General features: G+C 42.9%; 3 protein-coding genes and 1 non-coding gene across 6 annotated transcripts; 2 read left to right on the top strand and 2 right to left on the bottom strand.

The window, feature by feature from the left end:
• Positions 1 to 26: 26 nt before the first annotated feature.
• On the top strand, positions 27 to 6798 carry ehd2b (EH-domain containing 2b). Of its 3 annotated transcripts, none has more exons than XM_041941332.1 (7): positions 27 to 291; positions 1602 to 2075; positions 2189 to 2365; positions 3397 to 3521; positions 4592 to 5004; positions 5119 to 5283; positions 5414 to 6798. In XM_041941332.1, exons 2-7 carry the CDS (start codon positions 1855 to 1857, stop codon positions 5960 to 5962), a joined length of 1650 nt encoding a protein of 549 aa, XP_041797266.1. In that variant the 5' UTR covers positions 27 to 291; positions 1602 to 1854; the 3' UTR covers positions 5963 to 6798. The 3 variants fall into 3 exon arrangements, with proteins under 3 accessions (XP_041797266.1, XP_041797267.1, XP_041797265.1); XM_041941333.1 differs by having other exon boundaries at positions 27 to 440; positions 3397 to 3494; XM_041941331.1 differs by having other exon boundaries at positions 27 to 440.
• Positions 6799 to 8658: 1860 nt separating this feature from the next.
• Positions 8659 to 11284, bottom strand: nup88 (nucleoporin 88). Its single transcript, XM_041941335.1, has one exon. It carries the CDS (start codon positions 11279 to 11281, stop codon positions 9122 to 9124), a length of 2160 nt encoding a protein of 719 aa, XP_041797269.1. The 5' UTR covers positions 11282 to 11284; the 3' UTR covers positions 8659 to 9121.
• Positions 11285 to 11350: 66 nt separating this feature from the next.
• Positions 11351 to 15041, top strand: psmd8 (proteasome 26S subunit, non-ATPase 8). The gene is made up of 7 exons (XM_041941337.1): positions 11351 to 11500; positions 12176 to 12248; positions 12364 to 12466; positions 12570 to 12735; positions 12978 to 13078; positions 13632 to 13743; positions 14360 to 15041. The coding sequence occupies exons 1-7, from the start codon at positions 11396 to 11398 to the stop codon at positions 14495 to 14497; spliced, it is 798 nt and encodes a 265-aa protein (XP_041797271.1). The 5' UTR covers positions 11351 to 11395; the 3' UTR covers positions 14498 to 15041.
• A 2136-nt stretch (positions 15042 to 17177) lies between these two features.
• Positions 17178 to 17249, bottom strand: trnap-agg. Its single transcript has one exon. It is a non-coding gene; the product is annotated as a tRNA-Pro (tRNA).
• Between the last annotated feature and the right edge of the window lie 3108 nt (positions 17250 to 20357).

Genomic DNA, 20357 nt, shown 5'->3' with positions numbered 1-20357 from the left:
CAGTTCATCCCTGCCATGAACAGAGTGTTAGTGCTGCCCAGAGTGTCGCCAGGCATCCCTGGAAGAGGAGGTGCATTCAACTCAGAGAAGCAAGCAACAGGAGAGAAAAGTTAGCCTCACTGTGGTGTGCCTGTGTATCTTAGTGTTTGCCTTATGCTCTTTCAGCAGGCAGAGTAAGGATCCTTGCCAAATCTGGAGCTCATCTGAAATGCATTAAACCCTGGAGAAGAACGATCCTCTGTAATCTCGCTGCGTTGGCGCTCCACGGAGGGTTCCTATTTGCTGTCAGAGGTACACCCTTACATGTAGCAGCAGCTCCTCCAAGAGACTGTTTTTGTCTCCTCAAGTCAAAATATTTTCCAAGCTCCAGAGGGCAAGACTGAGAGAGAGGGAGTGATCAAGGTGCTTGAAGAAATCTGTGCTTTCTCCATAATAACTTGGTAAATACTCCTTTTGAAACTTTAAATGTGTCTATAATGATCAGCTTTTATTGTAACTTTTACTCAAATGTAGAGTCAGATTGTGATACAATAGAGGAAACTGAGCTTTGATGGTATTTGATCAGTGCAAAAGTCACAGTTTAGCTTTGAAATTAATGAAATGGAAAACTCTTAACTCTTGACAGTCTTTTTCAACAGCTCTTTTTCCATTTCTTCATTTGGATGTTGAAGTATGACTCCCTTGATACTTGTTGTTTCCGAATGCTACATTTCTTGTGAAGCACAAAACTTGCAATTGTGGTACACAAACCCACAAGGCATTTTCCACCATCCTAAACTTTAGAAATTGATCCAAGAGCATTAACCAACCCTTTGATTCTCACAAGAAGCCTGTAAAGCAGCTTTTACTTGCACGGCTTGGCTGGCACAGTACTTCTGAATGTAATGGCGGTCAAATCATATTTAATGTCTCTCCTGTAGATCTCCAGGGTTCGCCATTTTGACAAGAACTCTTTCCACACTGGTCTTGTGACATGTCAGGACTGTGTTGCCTATTTTCCTCTGGGCAGATTTTTGTAATACTTGTTTAAATGGGATTTGTAAGAGAGGAGGTCTCCACAGATCAGTTAACGTCTGCTGACACGTGTCTTACCTTTGTGCGTTTGTGTCAGTCTGCTTCTAATAATGAGTTTTGCCCTCATTTCCTAATCCAGTGTTTCTGTTTATGCAGATTACGTTTTTTCTTTAGTTATTCAAGGGTTAAATTAGTTTTTCCATGTACAGATTACTCCTACAAGGTTTTTTCTTTGCATGAACAATTGTGGCATGCACATATTTCATGTTCCACCCAGAGGAACTTCAGGGGAATGTCTTACTCATTTCACTCTAAAGTAATGAGCTGTGCCTGTGTAAATCCTGACGCAGGGCTGGGTTTGCAAGTTTTCCAGTGTGAACACCAACTTTTTCCAGGCATGCACCGACAATGCTTGGCAGACTCTGGGTGGGCTGAAGCTTACTGCAGATTCCACATCCTTACTCTAGGTCGTGGCAGATTTCGATCACCAACTTCAAGAATATAAAGAAACTTTTTGCCATCTGGACTAATTGCTTTTTTCTATTTGGATTAACCTCCTCTTGTCTCCTTTTCCGTCCATATTTCAGGGGACAAAAGTTATCAGCGTGAGGGCTGTTTTCAAAGGGGAAGATCCAGACTTCAAACGAAACATCAGCCCTATCGTTCCTCTCAGCGTGTGCCGAGGAGGTTTCAAGGACAAGTGAGCAGCATTCACATAAATACAGGAAACACCTGAAGGTTTTCCAAGGTTCATCCACAGGAAATACAGCTCCAAACAACAGACACACCCTGACACTGATTTTTGTAAGAAGCTCCCTATCAGCTTGTTAGTCAATCAACATGTCACGCTGGGGGCGAAAAAATGTGAAGAAGGCACCAGAGGTGATCCGCACTGTGACAGAAGGGCTAAAGTCCTTGTACCGTAAGAAGCTGCTGCCTCTGGAGCAGTACTACGGTTTCCATGACTTCCACTCTCCCAGTCTGGAGGATGCAGACTTTGATAACAAGCCTATGGTGTTGGTAGTGGGACAATACTCCACTGGAAAGACAACGTTCATCAAGTAAGACATTACACCTCTTCATTAAACATTTGTTCATTGTTAAATTGTGTGTGATTGCTTAGTTTAGTAAATACCAGTGCTGAAAAATCACAGGCTGTATGTGTGGCTGACAGGTATCTACTGGAGCAGGATATACCTGGAAGCAGAGTGGGACCTGAACCCACCACTGACTGCTTCACTGCTATCATGCATGGGGAGGTGGAGGGCGTCATCCCAGGGAATGCCCTTATTGTAGACCCCAACAAACCATTCCGTAAACTCAACCCATTTGGAAACACCTTCCTTAACAGGTGAGAGCAGGGGTTTTATTCACTGTGTGTTGTGTAATGATTCCACTGAGGGAGCCAGATAGATATCCGTATGAAATGAACAGACTATGTGAGAGGGGGGAAAGAGGGAAGGAGAGATAACAAAGTTTTTTAGCTCTTTGGAATTTCAAGTCCTTGTGCCAAATTTCAGAGCAGGGAGGCACTTTCCTTATTTGTGGAAAAATGGAGAAGGGGAGTGATATCACCCAAGAGGGTGATGAAAGCTAATGTACTCAGACAGGAACAGCAATGTACGTAAGTTCAAAGACAAGGTCAGAGGGTTCCACTGCGCCTCAGGGCAAAGACAAATAAATTAAGTCATAGACTTTGTGAGGCATAGGGAACTAAGACAATCCGCAACACTGAAGTTCTTTCCTGTACTCTGTTTACTAACTGGGCTGCCAGATTTCTGTGTATGTTTTTCCACTGGTATAAACCAAGAAAGTCACATGTTTTACAACGAGGTGCTGTTAGCTGCAAGAGACATGGACATGCAGGCCAGGCGTGATGGGAACATACAGTACTACTGTGACTAGGGCTCTTACGTGAAATTTCTGATGCCAGTTTTCCAGCAGAGTCCCTCTCTCCCTCTGCAGGGTGTGTTTGTGAACGCATTTGCGTCTCTCCTTTTGCTTTGACTTCCTGCTCTGGGAACCGGTGGGCTTGTTAAGCTCATAAGCCAGAGGAAGTGGTGTTGTTGTTCTAAACCGCACATCGTTAGCAGGCCGTATTGTTTGATTCTGGCAGTAATGGTCATTTTCCTTCAGGAAGCCTACAGCAAAGGCCTGCCTGCACACAATGGCCTGCAGTGGGAGGGGTGGGGGTGTTGAGAGGGCAACTTCCAATCTGGTCCTCACATCACATTGGCTTCTTTGATAAGAGTTAACCATTTTTCACATGATTTAGATTCTTTCCTTCTGCAACGACAGTGTTTCAAAGCAACCTGACCTCTCTGAACTTGTGCTTTCTTATCGTTTATGTGACTTATCTCCTGTTCGCTGATAAAAATAAAGGTTCCAGTGTGCCCAGATGCCCAACCAGGTCCTGGAGAGTATCAGCATTATTGACACACCGGGGATCCTGTCTGGCGCTAAGCAGAGAGTGAGCCGAGGTGAGACAGGTGGCAAACGTGGCAAAGGTGAGGAGAGGGCATAGGGGGCCTGCAGAGACACACATCCCTGAGCGTCGACTTCACAAACTCATCTCCTTGGCACGCCTGGCTAACTCATGGGACCAGTTCACTCTGTCACAATAACACTTGGCAGCTGGGCAAGAAAACATCATTGAGTGCGCAGAGCAGCCATAAAATCATGATCAGGACCAGAGATAGTACAGACAAAAGTTCTGTCAGCACATTTTGAAGAATATACTGTTGAGAAATAACTATCATCATCATCTCACAGTAATTTTTCACTTTTCTATTCATTCACGCTTTAAGTAACCCATTATTACTCAAGTCTATCTGCATGAGCAACTAACAAGTTTAAAGGGTCGGAGCATCCAAATTATGAAACATATTTCCTCACCACATGTCGCAGATAGTTTTGGTTTTATCTGCTGAGGTTTTGAAATATCCATCTTTGAGATTTCTGCCTCCACCCTGATACAATGGATGTGAATGGAATGCTGTTTGTGGTGCTCACAGCACTGAGAAATTACATGTAAAAAATTCAGCATCAGCGTGTATTTACAGGAAGAGTGTTCCAGTTTCTCTGGATAGCCCAAACTATTTATTTGGTCAAAAGTAGCTGCAATGCAAACTCAGCTCACAGTGAAGTTTGTCGGTTAACTGGAGTAACTTGGAGATTGTTTTTGAAAAGAAGATGCTGGTCTTTTTTTTTTTTTTAGCCTTGAGCACCACCAACACTACTGAAAGAAAATTCAGAGTTGGATACCTGAGGAAAAAAAAAACAAAACATTTTGTAATTTAGGTGAAATGACACTCACGTGTGATTGTGAAAATTGAATCTGAATCTGAAAATTGATTTTGTTAGACTCATATTTTACATATTAAGCATCAAAGAATTGTTGTGTTATCTTGCAGAAAGTGAAGCCTGTGGGTTTGACAGATACAGCTAAGAGGTGTGAAGGGCTTGTGTCTGTGTCGACCTTCTTCCCTCTCCTGTCCCTCTTTATGCTGCGTGCATACTGCACATTTGGGTTGGTTTATGAATATCTTAGTTATTCAACCTTTTTCTATTCAATCAGGCTATGACTTCCCAGCTGTGCTGCGCTGGTTTGCGGAGCGTGTGGACCGTATCATCCTGCTGTTTGACGCTCATAAACTCGAGATATCAGACGAGTTCTCTGAGGCCATTGGTGCCCTGAAAGGTAACGAGGACAAGCTGCGCGTGGTGCTCAACAAGGCAGACATGGTGGGCACCCAGCAGCTGATGCGGGTGTACGGTGCACTCATGTGGTCCCTGGGAAAGGTGTTTGGCACCCCGGAGGTTCTGCGGGTCTACATTGGCTCCTTCTGGTCAGAGCCACTGATGGTTACAGACAACCGTAAGCTGTTTGAGCTGGAGGAGGAGGATCTGTTTGCTGACATCCAAAACCTTCCTCGCAATGCAGCTCTACGCAAGCTCAATGACCTGGTGAAGAGGGCACGTCTGGTTAGGGTGGGTTTCTTTGACATGTCAACATGTAAATGATTATTGACAGGTTGACATTATTGCACTCTAACCATTTTAATTGTGCGGTAAAAACCTTTGCTATGCTTTCCTGAATCCCAGGTCCATGCCCACATCATCAGTTATCTGAAGCAGGAGATGCCCTCTGTCTTCAGGAAGGACAATAAAAAGAAGAATCTGATCTACCAGCTGCCAGTTATTTTCTCTAAGATCCAGCTGCAGCACAACATTTCTGCTGGAGACTTCCCAGATTGTGCTAAGATGCAGGTTAGTCTGAGTCTGTTTTCACTAAACAAGACCTCTCTTTACTACTCTATAACATTAAAACAGCTAAGTTATATTTAAATTCAGTTTTACATTTACTGACTCCTACCTTTTTACCATTCCCATTTTGAAGGAACAACTGATGGTTCATGATTTCACCAAGTTCAAAACCTTGAAGCCCAATCTGATGGCAGCCTTGGATGAGTTGCTCTCTGCTGACATTGCCAAACTGATGCCCCTCCTGCGGCAAGAGGAGCTGGAAGCAGGTGAGCAGCCAGGTGTGCAGGGTGGAGCCTTCCTTGGGACCCGTGCCGGACCGTTCAGTGAGGGGGACCCCTTTGCTGAGGAGAACGGAGAGAGATGTGAGGAAGAGGAGGATTGGGTGGTGACCAAAGACAAACCCAAATATGATGAAATCTTCTATAACCTCGCTCCCAATGAGGGGAAACTAAGTGGCACCAAGGCTAAGGACTGGATGGTGAGCTCCCGCCTACCCAACTCGGTGCTGGGTCGCATCTGGAAGCTGTCGGATCTGGACCATGATGGCATGCTGGATGATGAAGAATTTGCTCTGGCCAGCCACCTGATTGAGGTCAAGCTGGAGGGCCACGGTCTACCCCCTGAGCTTCCCGCACGTCTGATCCCGCCCTCCAAACGCAGGCAGAAGGGTTCTGATGCATAGACATGTCACAAAGTCCCTGGAGCTGAGAGAGACTCTTCTCTACAAGCTATCACACTTATGCTACTGTTTGTATTTGTTCTTTTTCCCCCCAGACCCAAGTCAAAATGTTGTATGTAATATGTTCAACTTTTCCTCTGAGACTAATTTTGGTCTTGCTCGATGGAACATGCTGTATTAAAGTGTAAATCAATCCTTGAAGACTATAGGGCTCACTGCAAAACATTGTGTATTAAGAAGTCACAAGGGTCTGGCTGCTTCTTCCCTTTGGCTCCTCAAATTTAGCTTTTTATGTTGAGCTTTAAAAATATATCTAGTTGTGTTTGCTGAGCAGAAGTAAATAAAGGCTGATGAGCCGTATTCAGCGTTTATTTTACCCAATACAGAGCAACACAACGAATTCAGCATTCCTTCAGTGACCAGATTGGAGCGGCACAGTGTTATCTAGGTGATAATTTGTAGGAGTATGCCATTTTCCAGTCTGGACATTCCAGTGAGGGTATCTGCATTTATTTACAAAGACTTATATTGCTCAAACGTTTTGTTTATAGCATTTTAAACTCAAACTGGCAGCACAAATCTAATAACCTGAATGCATTTCACTTTGATGCTTTACGTGACACCATTTTGTGCATACACTTTATATATTATTTTTGTAACTGTTGCTGTTGTTTTGTATGTGCAGGAGCAAGACCTCAGTTTTATAAAAGAACATGACATTCTGAGATAAACTTTTCAACTAGACTGAATGATTGATAGATTACTGACTACTGTACACAGCTCCACCAGTTGTTCTTATGTTAACTGTTACAATAACCAAATAAAATCCCCTGACTGTGTCTTGTCTCTTTAGTGACTCTTGTGTAAGCAGACATTTAGACAAAGCTTGAAGGAGATGGTCACACCGACTGATTAGGAATGTCTACAGTTTAACATGAAGCACATGATACAGAACAAATAATGGAGTGCATTTCATTTGGCACTCTTTTTAACAAGATTTTCTTCTCTGTCAAGCTCACTTGGTCTCCCAGTGACAGACCAGATAAACAGTGAGTCACTCTCTCCCCTGCCAAGTCCCCATACCACCATTTTCTGAGACTCTCTCCCCTCATTCCCACCATCTGAAGCTTTTTCTCTCTCGCGCGCTCTCACGCACACAGCTAAATACTGTCCATTACCCCTTGTCCCTTTTAAGTTCCACATTCCTCCTCTCACTAGCATGCATGTAAGTAATTTTGCTTTTAAGCTGTGTGTAAACGATGCAGTGTAAGTACAAATTGGCCTAGTGTCCCGTGTTGAGCCGTGTGTGTTTCACATAAGGCTTTCAAGGTTCGCAGAAGAAGGGGTGGCCTCCCCGCCTCCCTGTTCCACTCCTCCATGGAAAGAAATACAAATGAGAAACAGAGGCAACGCAGCCCTTTCCTCCCTGCTCTCTGGCTTACAGTGACTCACATATGAAGAATGTGGTGGGCTGGCCCAAGAGTTATTAATATCTCTTTTCCTAGGGTCCGCTAAGTCTCCTCAGGCTCATGCACAGGATCTAGACACTGTACCTTTATGAAAGACTTAACAACATCCCCCTATTTGGAGAATTCCTGAACTAGACCTGCAGCACACCACACCCTCTCCCTGTGTATTTCTGTGTGAGAGAGAAAAACAGAGGTAATGTGAAAAAGTAAGGTGACAAAACTCACTAAGGACAGCTGAAATGTTCTTACGAAAATACAGTTTCTGGACTACACATTAATGTATTGCTGACTTCTTGTAAATTTCCAAGTCATTTGTAGCACTACCACTTCAATGAGTAAAATAAAAAAGTCCCCACAGCAGTTTGAACAATGCCCGCCTGTTACATAATTAGGCTGTGCTGAGTCATAAACCATCTGAAACATTTGGTGCTCAAACCAAGCTACAGAGAGCTGCCACAGCAATGGGGTGAAGCTACAGCAGAGGATCCCCACCAACACCAGACATCCCCAACAATGAAGCTTACTCAATGAAACCAGGGTCTCCACATACGTCACTCAGTGTTTACGTGGGGAATTCCTCACTAGAAAACCTGCTGTGGAAGAAAAACTGAGGTCATCAGCTCTGGAGAGGGGTGACATCTGGTGGATACAGGATTCCTGGCAACCAGTACTGAAACTGTACATAACAGTGTCCAACTGTAGATGGCAGACTGGAGACATGGAACTGTGTGCATTTAAGTTCACTTTTTTTTAAAGAAAAACTGCGTGTTGAAAAGGTTATTAGTTACTGTAATTGTTCCTCGTGTCCACACTTGTATTTATGATATGGTTCAAAATGTAAAGGCTGCAGCAGTGAGAGCTAGTTATATCAAGTGGATATCTTCCAAACTCCCAAATACATTTACAATACACACAGCTAGATGTAACAAGGTCTGTGGATTTGGATTTTTCTTTTGGAGTTACATGAAGATGGAATCTCTTCATGGCCGGTATGAACAGAAGGAATCATTTCAGTGAGCAGTACTGCATTAAGAGAGAATATATGCATACAATTGTGAACCTGTCCTTTAACATCCCTTTCTCTGCTTCTCTAAAAGTATTTTTAATACGTTTTATTTTTAGTATGTATATTAGAAGTTTATTTCAGTCAATCTGGTTTTACTTCACTCATAATTGCACTTTTTATCAAATATCTTGGACATTAGTAATTGGCTGAATTTGTCACAAATGAGTAAAGACAGTTAGAGAGCATTACATTTTATTCTTAATCCAAACAGTTAGCATGTTCAAAACATATGCTAAATAATTGCTCAAAATATTTCCCACTTGACCTGTCTATAGGCTTATTCTTCTATGACTATTCTTCCAGGCACTGATTTGCAGTGACTTCACATTTAGAAACATTGTACAACATGTAAAAAAAGAAAAAGAAAAATGTTGCAAGACAAGAAGGCAATTGCATCCCTATTATGAGACAAACATGTATCAAAGGTAAAGCTGTATCAGTGTATATAAAATATCTTTCAATTCAAATACTCATTCCTCACATGGCACATTAACTTGTGGCTAAAGCACTACTTCCAGCGTCTAGTCAAATATCACAAAAAGGCAGATTTTATGACTGTATTCAAAAGAGCATTTGAATGATTTTCCCTAATTGTTTGCAATACATTTTTACTTATTTCTGCAGTGCTTAGAAGCTGAAATGATTTTTAATGTCTCTGATCTGTTTCATCATGTCACCAATTTGCTGTCCCTGTTCTCTGAGAACATCCTGAACAGCCTTCTTGTGATGGGCATTGAGTGCGACTGTTGTCCTGGCTGCAGGCACATCCTTGTCCACTTGCGTCTTCTGGTACTCCATCTTCATGTTCACCTGTCTGATGCAGTTGTCCAGGTGTTTCAGTCGATCGCTGATGGTCTGCAGCTCCTTCTTCATATGCTTTTCACTGTTGGATAGTATGGGTAGTTGGCTTTGCAGGCTGCCCAGTACACTTTTAACCCTGTTCATGATGGTTTCCTGGCGATACTTTGCATCTTCGTATTTGTCAGCCAACCTCTCTGCTGCCTCTCTTAGACTCATCCTCTCCTCCGTGCACAGAGCCAACTCTTCCAACTGCTTGTTCTTCTGACTCGTGAGGAGTTTTACTCTTCTCTGCATCTCTTCACGAGCCATGTCCTGCTTGAGAATGTACTCCTCACTGAAGACCTGTGTGGCTCTGCTGAGGAGTTGCAGACACTCTGGAGGTGGTGGTGACGTGTCCTTGTCCCCAGCCTTAAGTACGAGAGGATTGGTGGAGCTACGTGTCAGGATGTTGCGGATGTGCTGCTCGAAGGAGTCCTCGGACAGCCCTCGTAGAGGGGAGCTACCAGAGCCTGGACCTGGATGGGAACAAAGCAGGGGAGGGGAGGGAGGGCGAATGGAGCTCAGCAGGGGCAGCAGGATGCATTCATTGGTGCTGGTGATGCAGATCATGGTGGCACCCAAGGAAAGGTCAGATACAATCAAAAAGCCACGAACCGGAGCTGGCTGATTGGTTAGGAGTGGCCTGGTACAAAGAATGTGCTCTACAATACACCTCTTCTCAGCAGCCAATTCCTGGAGACTGTCCTTATCCTTCTCATCTGACTGGAGGAACTTCTGAAGCTTTGTGACCCAGATTAACCCCACACTGTGCACTCCTGCTTCATGGGTGCAGTGATACCTTTGCTGGCACAGAGGGTCCTGGTGCAGTCTGATTGGGCAAGTGAAATCAAACTCTTGAGGCTCCTCATCCTCTCCTGTGGCTACTTTGAGGGTGAGCTCCAGCTCAACACACTCAAATACATAGAGAGCTGGCACTGCTTCTGTGCCTCCCATCCACTTTTCCACTGCCCCTGTCTCCTCCTCTTCTTCAGACTCCAATACCACACAGTGATACAGAGTGCCTGTTTCTGTGGCAATGACAAGGACAGTGGGCACACACGGCAGGCAGAGAATGGCACAGGCATCATAGCCATAGTTATCTTCTGCTGCAGGATACATCGGGAGGGGTCCAATGGGTTTACTTATATTCATACCGTTTGCCTGGCTCGTGTAACTCAGATAGGTCTCCCCATTCTCGTAGAGGATGTACAGTGGGTAGATCAGCTGCTCTCTGGAGCACCGTGCTGCCAGCTGCCGAGGGGACGACAAAATCGGCCCGAAGTCAAACGCCACTGCTATCTCGCCAAGAGCTGCCGCATAGGAACGGGCCGGAGGATGGACGCTGCTGCCATCTTCCGACTGCGACACTGACAGGACTTTGGCCAATGTTTGGGGCGACCTCAATCCGTAGAACCTGATGGTGTTGTCGGATGTGAGCAGCACCAGGTGGGGCTCGTCGGTCTCGCTGGGGTACCAAGCCGCCTGTCGCAGACTCACCGACGGTGAGCTGGTGAAGAAGCGCTCCGCCACCGGGATGGTCTTGCAGTTGATCTCGCTCCTTCCCCCCTCGAACTCGGACCTCTTGCCCCACCGCTGAGGAAGCTCCAGCACCGAGACGCCCCGCCGCCCCACAAGCGCGACGTGGTGCTGCGTTGGACTTAGCAACACCTGGCACACTTCGAAGAGAGGAGGGTTAATACATAGCAACGTCTGATAGTTCCCGCTATTGCGACTCTCATCCGAGTTTAGCTGTCGCAAATTGGTCGTATAAAACACGCGGTCCGTGTCGTCCCACAGGAAAAAGTCCCCATCCAAACAAAAAGTGAGGTTTTTGGTTACCACTTTTCCATTTGCGCTGGATTCCAAATTCAACTTCTCTCGATTTTTTTGGAAAATACTGTGGTTTGGTAAGCCATCCAGCCATCGCTCCGCGTTGAACGCCGCCATCTTGACCCGCCGTCTGTTTCAGGGAAAACAGTCCAAGGCAACACGAGTGTTCACGACATCAGACGTCATTTAACGTATTACGTTGGCCGGTGTCGTATATTTTGCAGAATCACCATGGCGTTGAAAGAGACTGCAGGGTTGTACGAGACACTCAAAGCGGAGTGGAACAAGAAAAACCCAAGCCTGAGTAAATGTGGGGAACTTCTCAGCAAACTTAAGGTAGAGTCTTACATTGAATCGTCTGTTTTTTATGTTATGGGTCGTTCCAGGAGCACTGCCTATTTAGAAGCGCTAGCGCTGTTAGCAATTGTAGCTACGTGTGCTAACTTAGGCTAGCAAGGCTAACGTTGTGTGTAGAGTTTTCTATAAGCTAAACTTAAGACACATCGAGTTGTGTTTCTGTTGGGAAGATAACATTGGGTTCACATTTGTTAACTGCATTATAGTGTTTGTCTGAAGAGTCATTCTAATTGTTTTAGGGGTTACGACACTCAGGAAACCAATCACTTTAGTGACTATTGCTAATGTTAACGTACGTTACCTTTCGCTAACGTCAATTGATTGTCCGTCTAACGCTAGTTTTAACCTGGAACCGGCCACCATAATAAACATTTGAACGACACTGAACTGAGACGACGTTTTGTTCCTCTATTTCTCTAACGTTAGCTATTAGTTATTAGCATGTTATACCTTCTTTGTCGAAATTTATTATTTAAATGACGTTTTATTTTCCAAAACCCCGTGCCGTCGCTTGAAAATCTGGCAGCACTTTTGATTCTGTCATGAAGGATTAGTGTCGTCATCTTAGATTTTGTCACAGAGTTTGTATAACACAACTTACAAGTTAAGTTTGAAATTTTGGAGAAAATGACACCGAACTTTTTTTTCTTGTAGGTTTCCTTACTGGAGCTGAATTTCTTACCTACCAGTGGGTCCGCGCTCACTAAGCAGCAGCTCATTTTAGCTCGTGAGTACAGGTGGCAAGTCAAGCTGACAGACATTAATATTACTCACTGATTAGTGTTTGACAAAGTTATCATGAATATATCCCCAAGTTAGACAGATTTGTGTCTTTGTTTCAGGTGATGTCCTTGAAATTGGAGCCTTGTGGAGTATCCTGAAGAAGGACATCCCATCCTTTGAGAGATACATGGCCCAGCTAAAATGTTACTACTTTGATTACAAGTACTGTAACTTTTTTTGTTTTGCATGTGTAGTGTGATTTTGCTGCATGCTAGTAATCACTGAGGTCTTCTAACATCGCTCTTTCTTTACCTTTGTCATTAAGGGATGAACTGCCTGAAGCTGCCTACATGCACCAGTTACTTGGACTGAACCTGCTCTTCCTGCTCTCACAGAATCGTGTGTCAGAGTTTCACACAGAACTTGAGCGACTGAGTGCACGAGATATTCAGACCAACGTATACATCAGACACCCCGTGTCCTTAGAGCAGGTGCTGTGATTTACACCTAGAAAAGCATAAATTGAGGTTTTGATATTGCACTGTTATTCTGCAGTGACCAGTTTATCAAGGGTAGAATTTTTATATCTGTGCATCCAGTTAGTAATTTGTACTTTCAGATTGATCATTTAAAGGTGCAAATTAATTGGCACATATTATATTAACACAGTGTTGCTAATAATTTGTCTGTGAATGCCACATTAATGTTTTACATCCTCTCATGGCCTTTTCAGTACTTGATGGAGGGAAGCTACAACAAAGTATTTCTTGCCAAAGGCAACATCCCTGCTGAGAGCTACACCTTTTTTATAGATATTCTGCTTGACACAATTCGGTAAGACTCAATATGCTTACTATTATCGCTACATTTGTTTCATTGATATAGTCCTTTTTGTGTGTTTTATAACCAATGTGGATGTTTGTTTTCCCTGTGAAATTAATTTGTACATTTTGCTTTAGGTCCCAATGCATGTTTTAGTTTTAAAAATGGTGTTTATGTTATACTATGGCCGTGGAAAATATTTGGGTACGTCATGACTGGTTAATTAAAACCAACAGGACACCTTCAGCATTGCTATGGTCAGTTGTTTAAACTCAATTCTAAATTTGTGAGAAGGTATATTAAGCTGTACGTAACCAAAGCAATAAAACAGATGGTTTATGATATCTAGTTAACTCACACACCGAAACAAATGTAAAATCAATTGCACAATTTCCCTTTTCTTTCCTATGTTCAGTGGTAAGGTGTCTCCATATAGAAGATTATGGACTGAACTAAGGATACAACTCAATCTCTATTACTTTCATATATCAGGAAGAATGGGTAATGATATGACATTGTCTTTTAAAGATAAATTCGACTAAAATTGTGGCCTTTTCAATTGCAGTGATGAGATTGCAGGTTGCATAGAGAAAGCATATGAGCAGATCCAGTTCAGTGAAGCCACCCGTGTGCTTTTCTTCAGCTCCCCAAAAAAGATGACAGAGTATGCCAAAAAGGTATGTATACTTTAATTTGGGAACCAAATTTAAATTTTTTGTCAAATTTTAAGTAGTATGCCGAGATTAAAGAAGAAGTGAAAGTCTGCGTCGGTGGCTTAAAAGAAATTAGTTTTTGCATTTTGATGTTGCAGACTGGTAGCTAAAATGAGTACATTTTAGCAACATTTCATTTTGTTGGTGTCATTACTATGTTTCTTCATAAATTGAATTGTTAAGATATGAAAATTGTTTGTACAGATGTTAATAGCAATTACAGTATGTGTTTAATCTTGGGCTGGCAGGTCCTGAAAATACATGCAGTTTTACAAATGTGAAAAAAAAAAACTGTAATAGCAACAGCCTGTTAGGGTTCTAAAACAAGGACAAGCTCAATGTAGAACAGTAACTCTAACTGCGTCCTATAAGTAGTGTTTGAGTAAATGGAAGCAACTTAAGAAATTTAGGTAAGGTGGAAAACTCAGAAGTGCAATGACTGGGATGGCAGATTACAGTTGTTTAACCATCATCTGTTCTTCAAGTGTATCTTGTGATTTAGATTAGATCTAAATTCTTGATGACAAAGAATAAAATTGCTGAACATCTAAGTCTGTTTTTTTATTTAATTTTACTTCAGAGAGGATGGAGTTTGAGCCCAGATGGCTATTACTCTTTCACCAGTCAGCAGCAGCGGACGGAAGAGGTGACCATCCCCTCTACAGAGCTGGCACAACAGGTCATCGAATATGCACGACAGCTGGAAATGATTGTGTAATCCACCCCCAGGAACACACTCAACCATGTACAGACACACACGCCAGTATACATCCAGTCAGCTCAAATGCAGTTTCCCTGAGGAATATGATTTAAGCGGTTGCCGGAGTGGTTGATTTGTTTCCCATCAAAATTTACAAAAACATTAGATGCAACATTAGAATTTTATAAAAGCTGGTGGCAAAAAAACATGAACTTCAAATCCAGCGACTGCATTCAGTGGTTTGAGTCTCAGCTCTGTTACAACTAAAAGAAAGCTGGTCATAATCAACCACCCTGTGACACTGTCAGTGTCACACAAAACTGTCAACACAACTCAACATTACTTTCCCCAAAATTCAAGCAAACACTTTTTGTATACAATGCTCATTTTCTCCTTAGTAGAGCTCACAGAAATGTATTGCCCTTGCCTTGTATCCTAGCAACTAAGAGAATTGCCATAGAAGTTTGAGTGTTTTCTAAATGGTAATGCCTCTTCCTCTCTATATGGTTTGTAATCCAGTTGATCTTACAATGCAAATCTTTGTCTGCAATAAATGATTCAGAAAAAAAACAAAACTTTGAATGACTGTTGGTATGTTTTTTTTTCACTCTACAACTCTAACTTTCCTAGGAATCAAGTCATTTACAGAAACTTAACTATTTTCTAAATGCTAATCATTAACTTATAATGAATATTTTGATTGTCTTACCTCGTTGGTGAGAACATCCTGTTGAGAACATCCTCCCTCCTCCTGTGTCTTCCTCAGTACCAGACAAGCTGTGGGTATTACTGTGGTGACCCAAGGAGGCTTGCATAGGTAGTTTGAGCATTCATAAGACCTGTGGAAGTGGTGAGCAAAGATGTAGTTTACTGATTTTAATCTTTGGTGTAAGACAGGGTAAGGGAAAACATTTGCACCTACTTTAAAGACATAAGTTGCACAGTAGTATTTGAAAATGCATTTAACTGGACTTTACACTTCAAGCTGTTTTGTCAGTGTTATTGTCTAGCTCACTGCTTTTAGATGTTTGGTGGCAAACCTGTCCATGTTGTTATGTTGACAGTGCACCTGGCAGGAGTGGGCCTGACTGTAAAAGGGTGGCAGCGACCCTCAACATGGATGTTGTGTTAAGGAGGTGCTGCCAGGCTGATGCCTGGCTCCTGCTTTTCTTTTTCAACCTGACCATTCTGCATGTTCTTACATGTTTTGAATGATCGGATGGCACAAACAAGTTTGATTTGTGTATCCAAAGCCAGATGTAGCTTATTTCTCTGTGCCATAGAGCTCCATTAATGTCCAAAAGCCATTAAAAACACATCAATGAGCCCACAATATTGCCCTGAGTGACACATTCCTTCATTACCACAAACCACAGCCATTGTAGTTTATTTTGAGTCAATCCCACATACACCGTCCTGCTGCCAGAAATACTCCATGCAACATTATACTGTATATTACTCCACCGCTGAAAATAGTCCCAAACAAATACACTTTTCCTTCCTGTTTGAGTCATATTTACTCAAAACTACAGTGTCCAGTTATTTCAGTAAAAGCATGAACCTTTTTAGAAAATGAAACTATATGTGTCATGTGAAAGATTTACATTTTCAGACTTGGGGTTCAGAGCCTCAGACAGGGTAGGGAAGTCAGGGAATACTGAGAGACAGACTAACACGTTGTCTGCTTTGGTGTTTTCATGGTACTTGTGTACATTAAGAAAAATATAAAACAACACTAGTCATATCCTGTGAGGCAGATCCAAAGGTGGTGCAGTCTAGTCTAGCTGTATATGCAGATGCTACATTTCCAGAGGTAAAAGTGTCTGATTCCGACAACGTTGTCAGTATTTTGACTAAAGCACGGTACAGTTTGTTCAAAATTAAAGAGGAAGATGTAGGTTAACACTGCAAATGTAGTTACTACAAACAATGTCCTAGGATAGCTTTTCCAATGTTAGAGTGTTTTATTGTAACGAAAACCTTCTGAAAATGGTGTTCAATATTCCTATACTGTAATTTGAATTTTGGATAAAATTTTATACATTTTATAAATTCTACATTTTGACTTGGTTACTTAACACTGAAACTCCCAAATTTGCGCTGTCGTTTTGTCCTGAAGTATAAGCAGCCTTCTGTGCACAGAAAATGCGAGACCTCTCTGCCATAGGCCTAACTAAGTGTTAATGTTAAAGACCTACCTGTGTGATTCAGTCGCAACATGTTTACTCCTGTGATAACACCTAACCTTTCACACAGAGTTGAATTAAACAGAAGTTTGGTGTTATGACAATTGACGTACAGGAATGTTTCTTTGAATTTGTAGCCTTCCAAGGGGCTTAAGTATAGGAGGCCACGGAGCAGTGCCTGGATCCGGTGTTTTTCTGGTATGTGTCTACTATTAATTCAGTCTTTTGGGCTTCAGGGCTTTACAATGACCTGGATGAATGAGAATATTCACAGGCACAATTCAGTCTTTTCTTTTTTTCAGGGGCAAACTGTGAATAGGGAAAGACGGAGAGAGAATAACAAGTGAATAACTTTATACTAGTATAATAAACAGGTTTGACGGATGTACAATGGAGTGGCACTGGGACATGCATCGTAACACAACATTATGTAATTGCAACATGGGGCTTCTTAAGGCAACAGTTTTGACATTAAATTAAACAATCGAGTGCAGAGAGTGGTAGAGAAAAGTGGGCTCGTCCGGGATTTGAACCCGGGACCTCTCGCACCCTAAGCGAGAATCATACCCCTAGACCAACGAGCCATGTGACGTAACAAGCTGTCGCTATGGTATGAGATAATGTGTCTGTAACCTGTAGGAGTTTGAACTGTCTTTGGACGTCTTTTAACCAACTCTTTAACATAAAATGCTTGTGGGTTAGTGCTCACAAACAATTTGTGCTGCATGTTTATTATAGCCTTCAAGCTGCAGTGGCCATTTACAGTAGCGATAGATTTTGTTGTTTCTGTGTGTTAGTTATTGTAGATGTCATATATCTAAGTTAGTCATGGAGCACTATTTTCAAAACGGTATGTCTGAAAACAGCAAAACAACTTTGTCTTGTTTGCGCCAGCAATGCACTGTCAGGTTCGTATATTTATGTTGTGTTTTTAATTAAGCGAACACAGAGTATCATGAAAGATGCTAATACTTAGCCCAGAGTGCCACAGACGAAGTGATATTCAAAAATGTTGATTTCACCACTGAACACCTGTAACCGCCAACTTCAACATGTTTTTAAAGTCGAAGATGACCTCTGTGTACGTATAGAAGTGTTACTGTCCATGGTGCTGAAACCTTTGTCCCCGTGAGCACCGGCGCGAGGATTGTGCTCGTTTCCTGCTTGTAATGGGCAACTACACAGAACACACAGTCAAGAATTAAGTGAAATAACCAAATGCAAGCAAAGATGCAATTAATAGCAAATCCATCAAATTTATAATTTACCTGTATTTTAGTTTTGCCTTTATAGAATTTGATCATGGGATCAACCCGAGGTCATGGACGGTTTACCCAGCTTCTCATTTTCCACCCACATCACTGCATAAGCAACTCACTTTCAATCATTCAAAGTCACATGCACTGACAAACCCTATGGCCCACCTAAAACCACGATGCTGTCAGTGATTAGTGCGGATGTGTTGGCACGGGGCAGGTAGAGCGAGAAAGGGAATAAGCGAGGGAGTGATTTGGAGCGAGAGAGAGAGAGAGACAGAGAGAGAGAAGGAGGGAGGGAGAGAGGGAGGATGCTGCCAGCGGAAAATGGCTGCTGCAACCTCAAGCCTATCCTGATACACCGAAACGACATCAAGGTGGAGAGAGAGAGAGAGAGCGAGAGAGAGAGGAAGAGAGAGAAAGATTAGGAAAATGAGAGCAGATAGAGAGAGAATGTGAGTGAGTCTGTGAGTGTTTCCTGAAAGGAGGATAAAAAGAGAGAGAGAGAGAGAGAGGGAGAGAGAGGGAGAGAGAGGAGACCCTGGGGTGGGCTGCTGCAAGCGGCGGGCAACACCGAGCCATGGAGGGCGAGTAAGTCCTTACATTTTCATTTTTAACATTGCACATATATATTCAGCCATCCACCAAACGGGTAGAAAGAACGCCACCGCCATCAGTGTTACACCAACCCAGCATCATGCACTATTACCACAATCGCTGCTCTACAATTTAGCAGGCTGCCGAGAATAAAAACACCATTACGTAGTCTTGAATCAACAGCATACACCCCATTTCCGATATATCCACGCCAATATGTGATAAATGTTAAGCCACCTACATGTGGACCTGCGCTTTTAGACGACTGGCAAACCAGCTACACGCACAGAATTTAAAAAATAACAATGAGGACATGTTAAATAACAGAAGCTATGCAACAATTCAGAACTAAATGCGTGGTTAGCGATTGGTAAAAACAGTCACGAAATCAGTCAATGTGTAAAATGTATGGGAGGAAAAAAAAGGCGAAATATGGCGAGTTTGGGGCCAGCATCGCGTCATTCAAGACATGGCTACAGTAAAACGAGGGAGGGATGGAGGCGTTGTGATTTTTATCAACGTGTCTCGGGGTTTCATTATGATTTTTTAAAGCCAAACTTTATGAATGAAATGTGATTTTTTTCTCTCTCTCTCGCTCGCTCTCCCTCATCCTCACACCTCCTCTCCTCCTTCCCTTTTCTAATCCCCCCCCCCCATCTCTCGTTTCCTCTCCATCCTCTCACCCACTCGTTCCCTTTTCCTTCCCTTTTTTCACACGCGATTGCATTGTATTTAGGCCTAATAAAATTTCCGGAGAAATACATAACGGTCAGTGCGATGTCGAATCCAGTCTCGCGCTGTCCCATTCATAAAAAATATAACATAACATCGGGGTGTGTTAATGAGTGCGTGCCGCAGGATTGAACTGAGGAAATGAGCGTCTGAACAAATAATCGCAACAATTAAAATTCAGTGTGATTTGAAAATAAGTCAAAAGACGCGGCTGTGCATGCGTTACGTGCACATGTCGAGCTGCGGTGCTGAATTATTCAGCCGACTGGCGAGGGCAGAGCTTATTTCTGCAAGAATGCCGGGGCCTCTGATGGCGAATGGGTGCGTTCATTGATACATCTATCTGGGAAACACTTTCTTCCTCCCTCCTCCCATTTAGCTATTCTTCTCAACGCCGGCTTGCTTTCTATCCATTTGCTCCATAGTTGCCTCATTCTCAGCGCATATAGCCTACATCAGCTGAACAGCCCAATTCTCATATGCTCCGAGCAGCAGAATAACGCCAAACCGGACCCATTCAAATATTTCGTACTTTGTTTATTGTCATCACATGCTGATTACAATCAGATTTACCTCAATCATGTGACCATAGACGATTGACTCTTGCAGTATCATAGCATACGCTTTTACCCTGTCAATTCTGTCTTCTTTGTGTGCAGTTTTAGTTCCACAGAGCTGAAATCAGTTGTCTTGGCATCATATTCAGTCACACTGAAATTTGTAGGCTACTGCATGTTTGCATTGTGGAAGTTGATCTTGGCTTCTTTTTTTGAGCTGAATGATTGCGCGTACTTGCGTGCGCGTGTCATTGTACAGCATATCATTGCGCTGTTTAATCAGTCTGGGCCTGTGCTTCCTCTCTTGGCTTCCTTTACAGTGTGCGTGTTCGAGCAGTGGTGATGACACGTGATGACTCCAGTGGCGGCTGGGTGGCCCTTGGAGGTGGCGGCCTCAGTCATGTGGTCATATGTAAGGGGCGGAGTCATGACGGCAGGGGGCGGAGAGAATACATCATTCGTGGAGAGCGGCTGCGAGATCGAGCAGTGAGTGTGTGCGTGTGTTATGGCTGTCTTTGGTGCCACGTTGCTCCTCAACACCACCTAAAGA

Source organism: Chelmon rostratus, chromosome 7 (assembly GCF_017976325.1).
Source record: "Chelmon rostratus isolate fCheRos1 chromosome 7, fCheRos1.pri, whole genome shotgun sequence".
NCBI lineage: Eukaryota > Metazoa > Chordata > Actinopteri > Chaetodontiformes > Chaetodontidae > Chelmon > Chelmon rostratus.
The sequence above is the reverse complement of the archived record's forward strand: the minus strand, read 5'-3'. Positions and strand labels throughout refer to the sequence as shown.

Bases quoted from the DNA above. Each gene is read 5' to 3' on its own strand.
- ehd2b (XM_041941332.1), top strand. From the start codon at position 1,855: ATGTCACGCTGGGGGCGAAAAAATGTGAAGAAGGCACCAGAGGTGATC. The intron at 2,366-3,396 runs GTGAGAGCAGGG...ATAAAAATAAAG, and splicing joins GGAAACACCTTCCTTAACAG to GTTCCAGTGTGCCCAGATGC. The intron at 5,005-5,118 runs GTGGGTTTCTTT...CCTGAATCCCAG, and splicing joins AGAGGGCACGTCTGGTTAGG to GTCCATGCCCACATCATCAG.
- nup88 (XM_041941335.1), bottom strand. From the start codon at position 11,281: ATGGCGGCGTTCAACGCGGAGCGATGGCTGGATGGCTTACCAAACCAC.
- psmd8 (XM_041941337.1), top strand. From the start codon at position 11,396: ATGGCGTTGAAAGAGACTGCAGGGTTGTACGAGACACTCAAAGCGGAG. The intron at 11,501-12,175 runs GTAGAGTCTTAC...TTTTTCTTGTAG, and splicing joins AACTTCTCAGCAAACTTAAG to GTTTCCTTACTGGAGCTGAA. The intron at 12,249-12,363 runs GTGAGTACAGGT...TCTTTGTTTCAG, and splicing joins GCAGCAGCTCATTTTAGCTC to GTGATGTCCTTGAAATTGGA.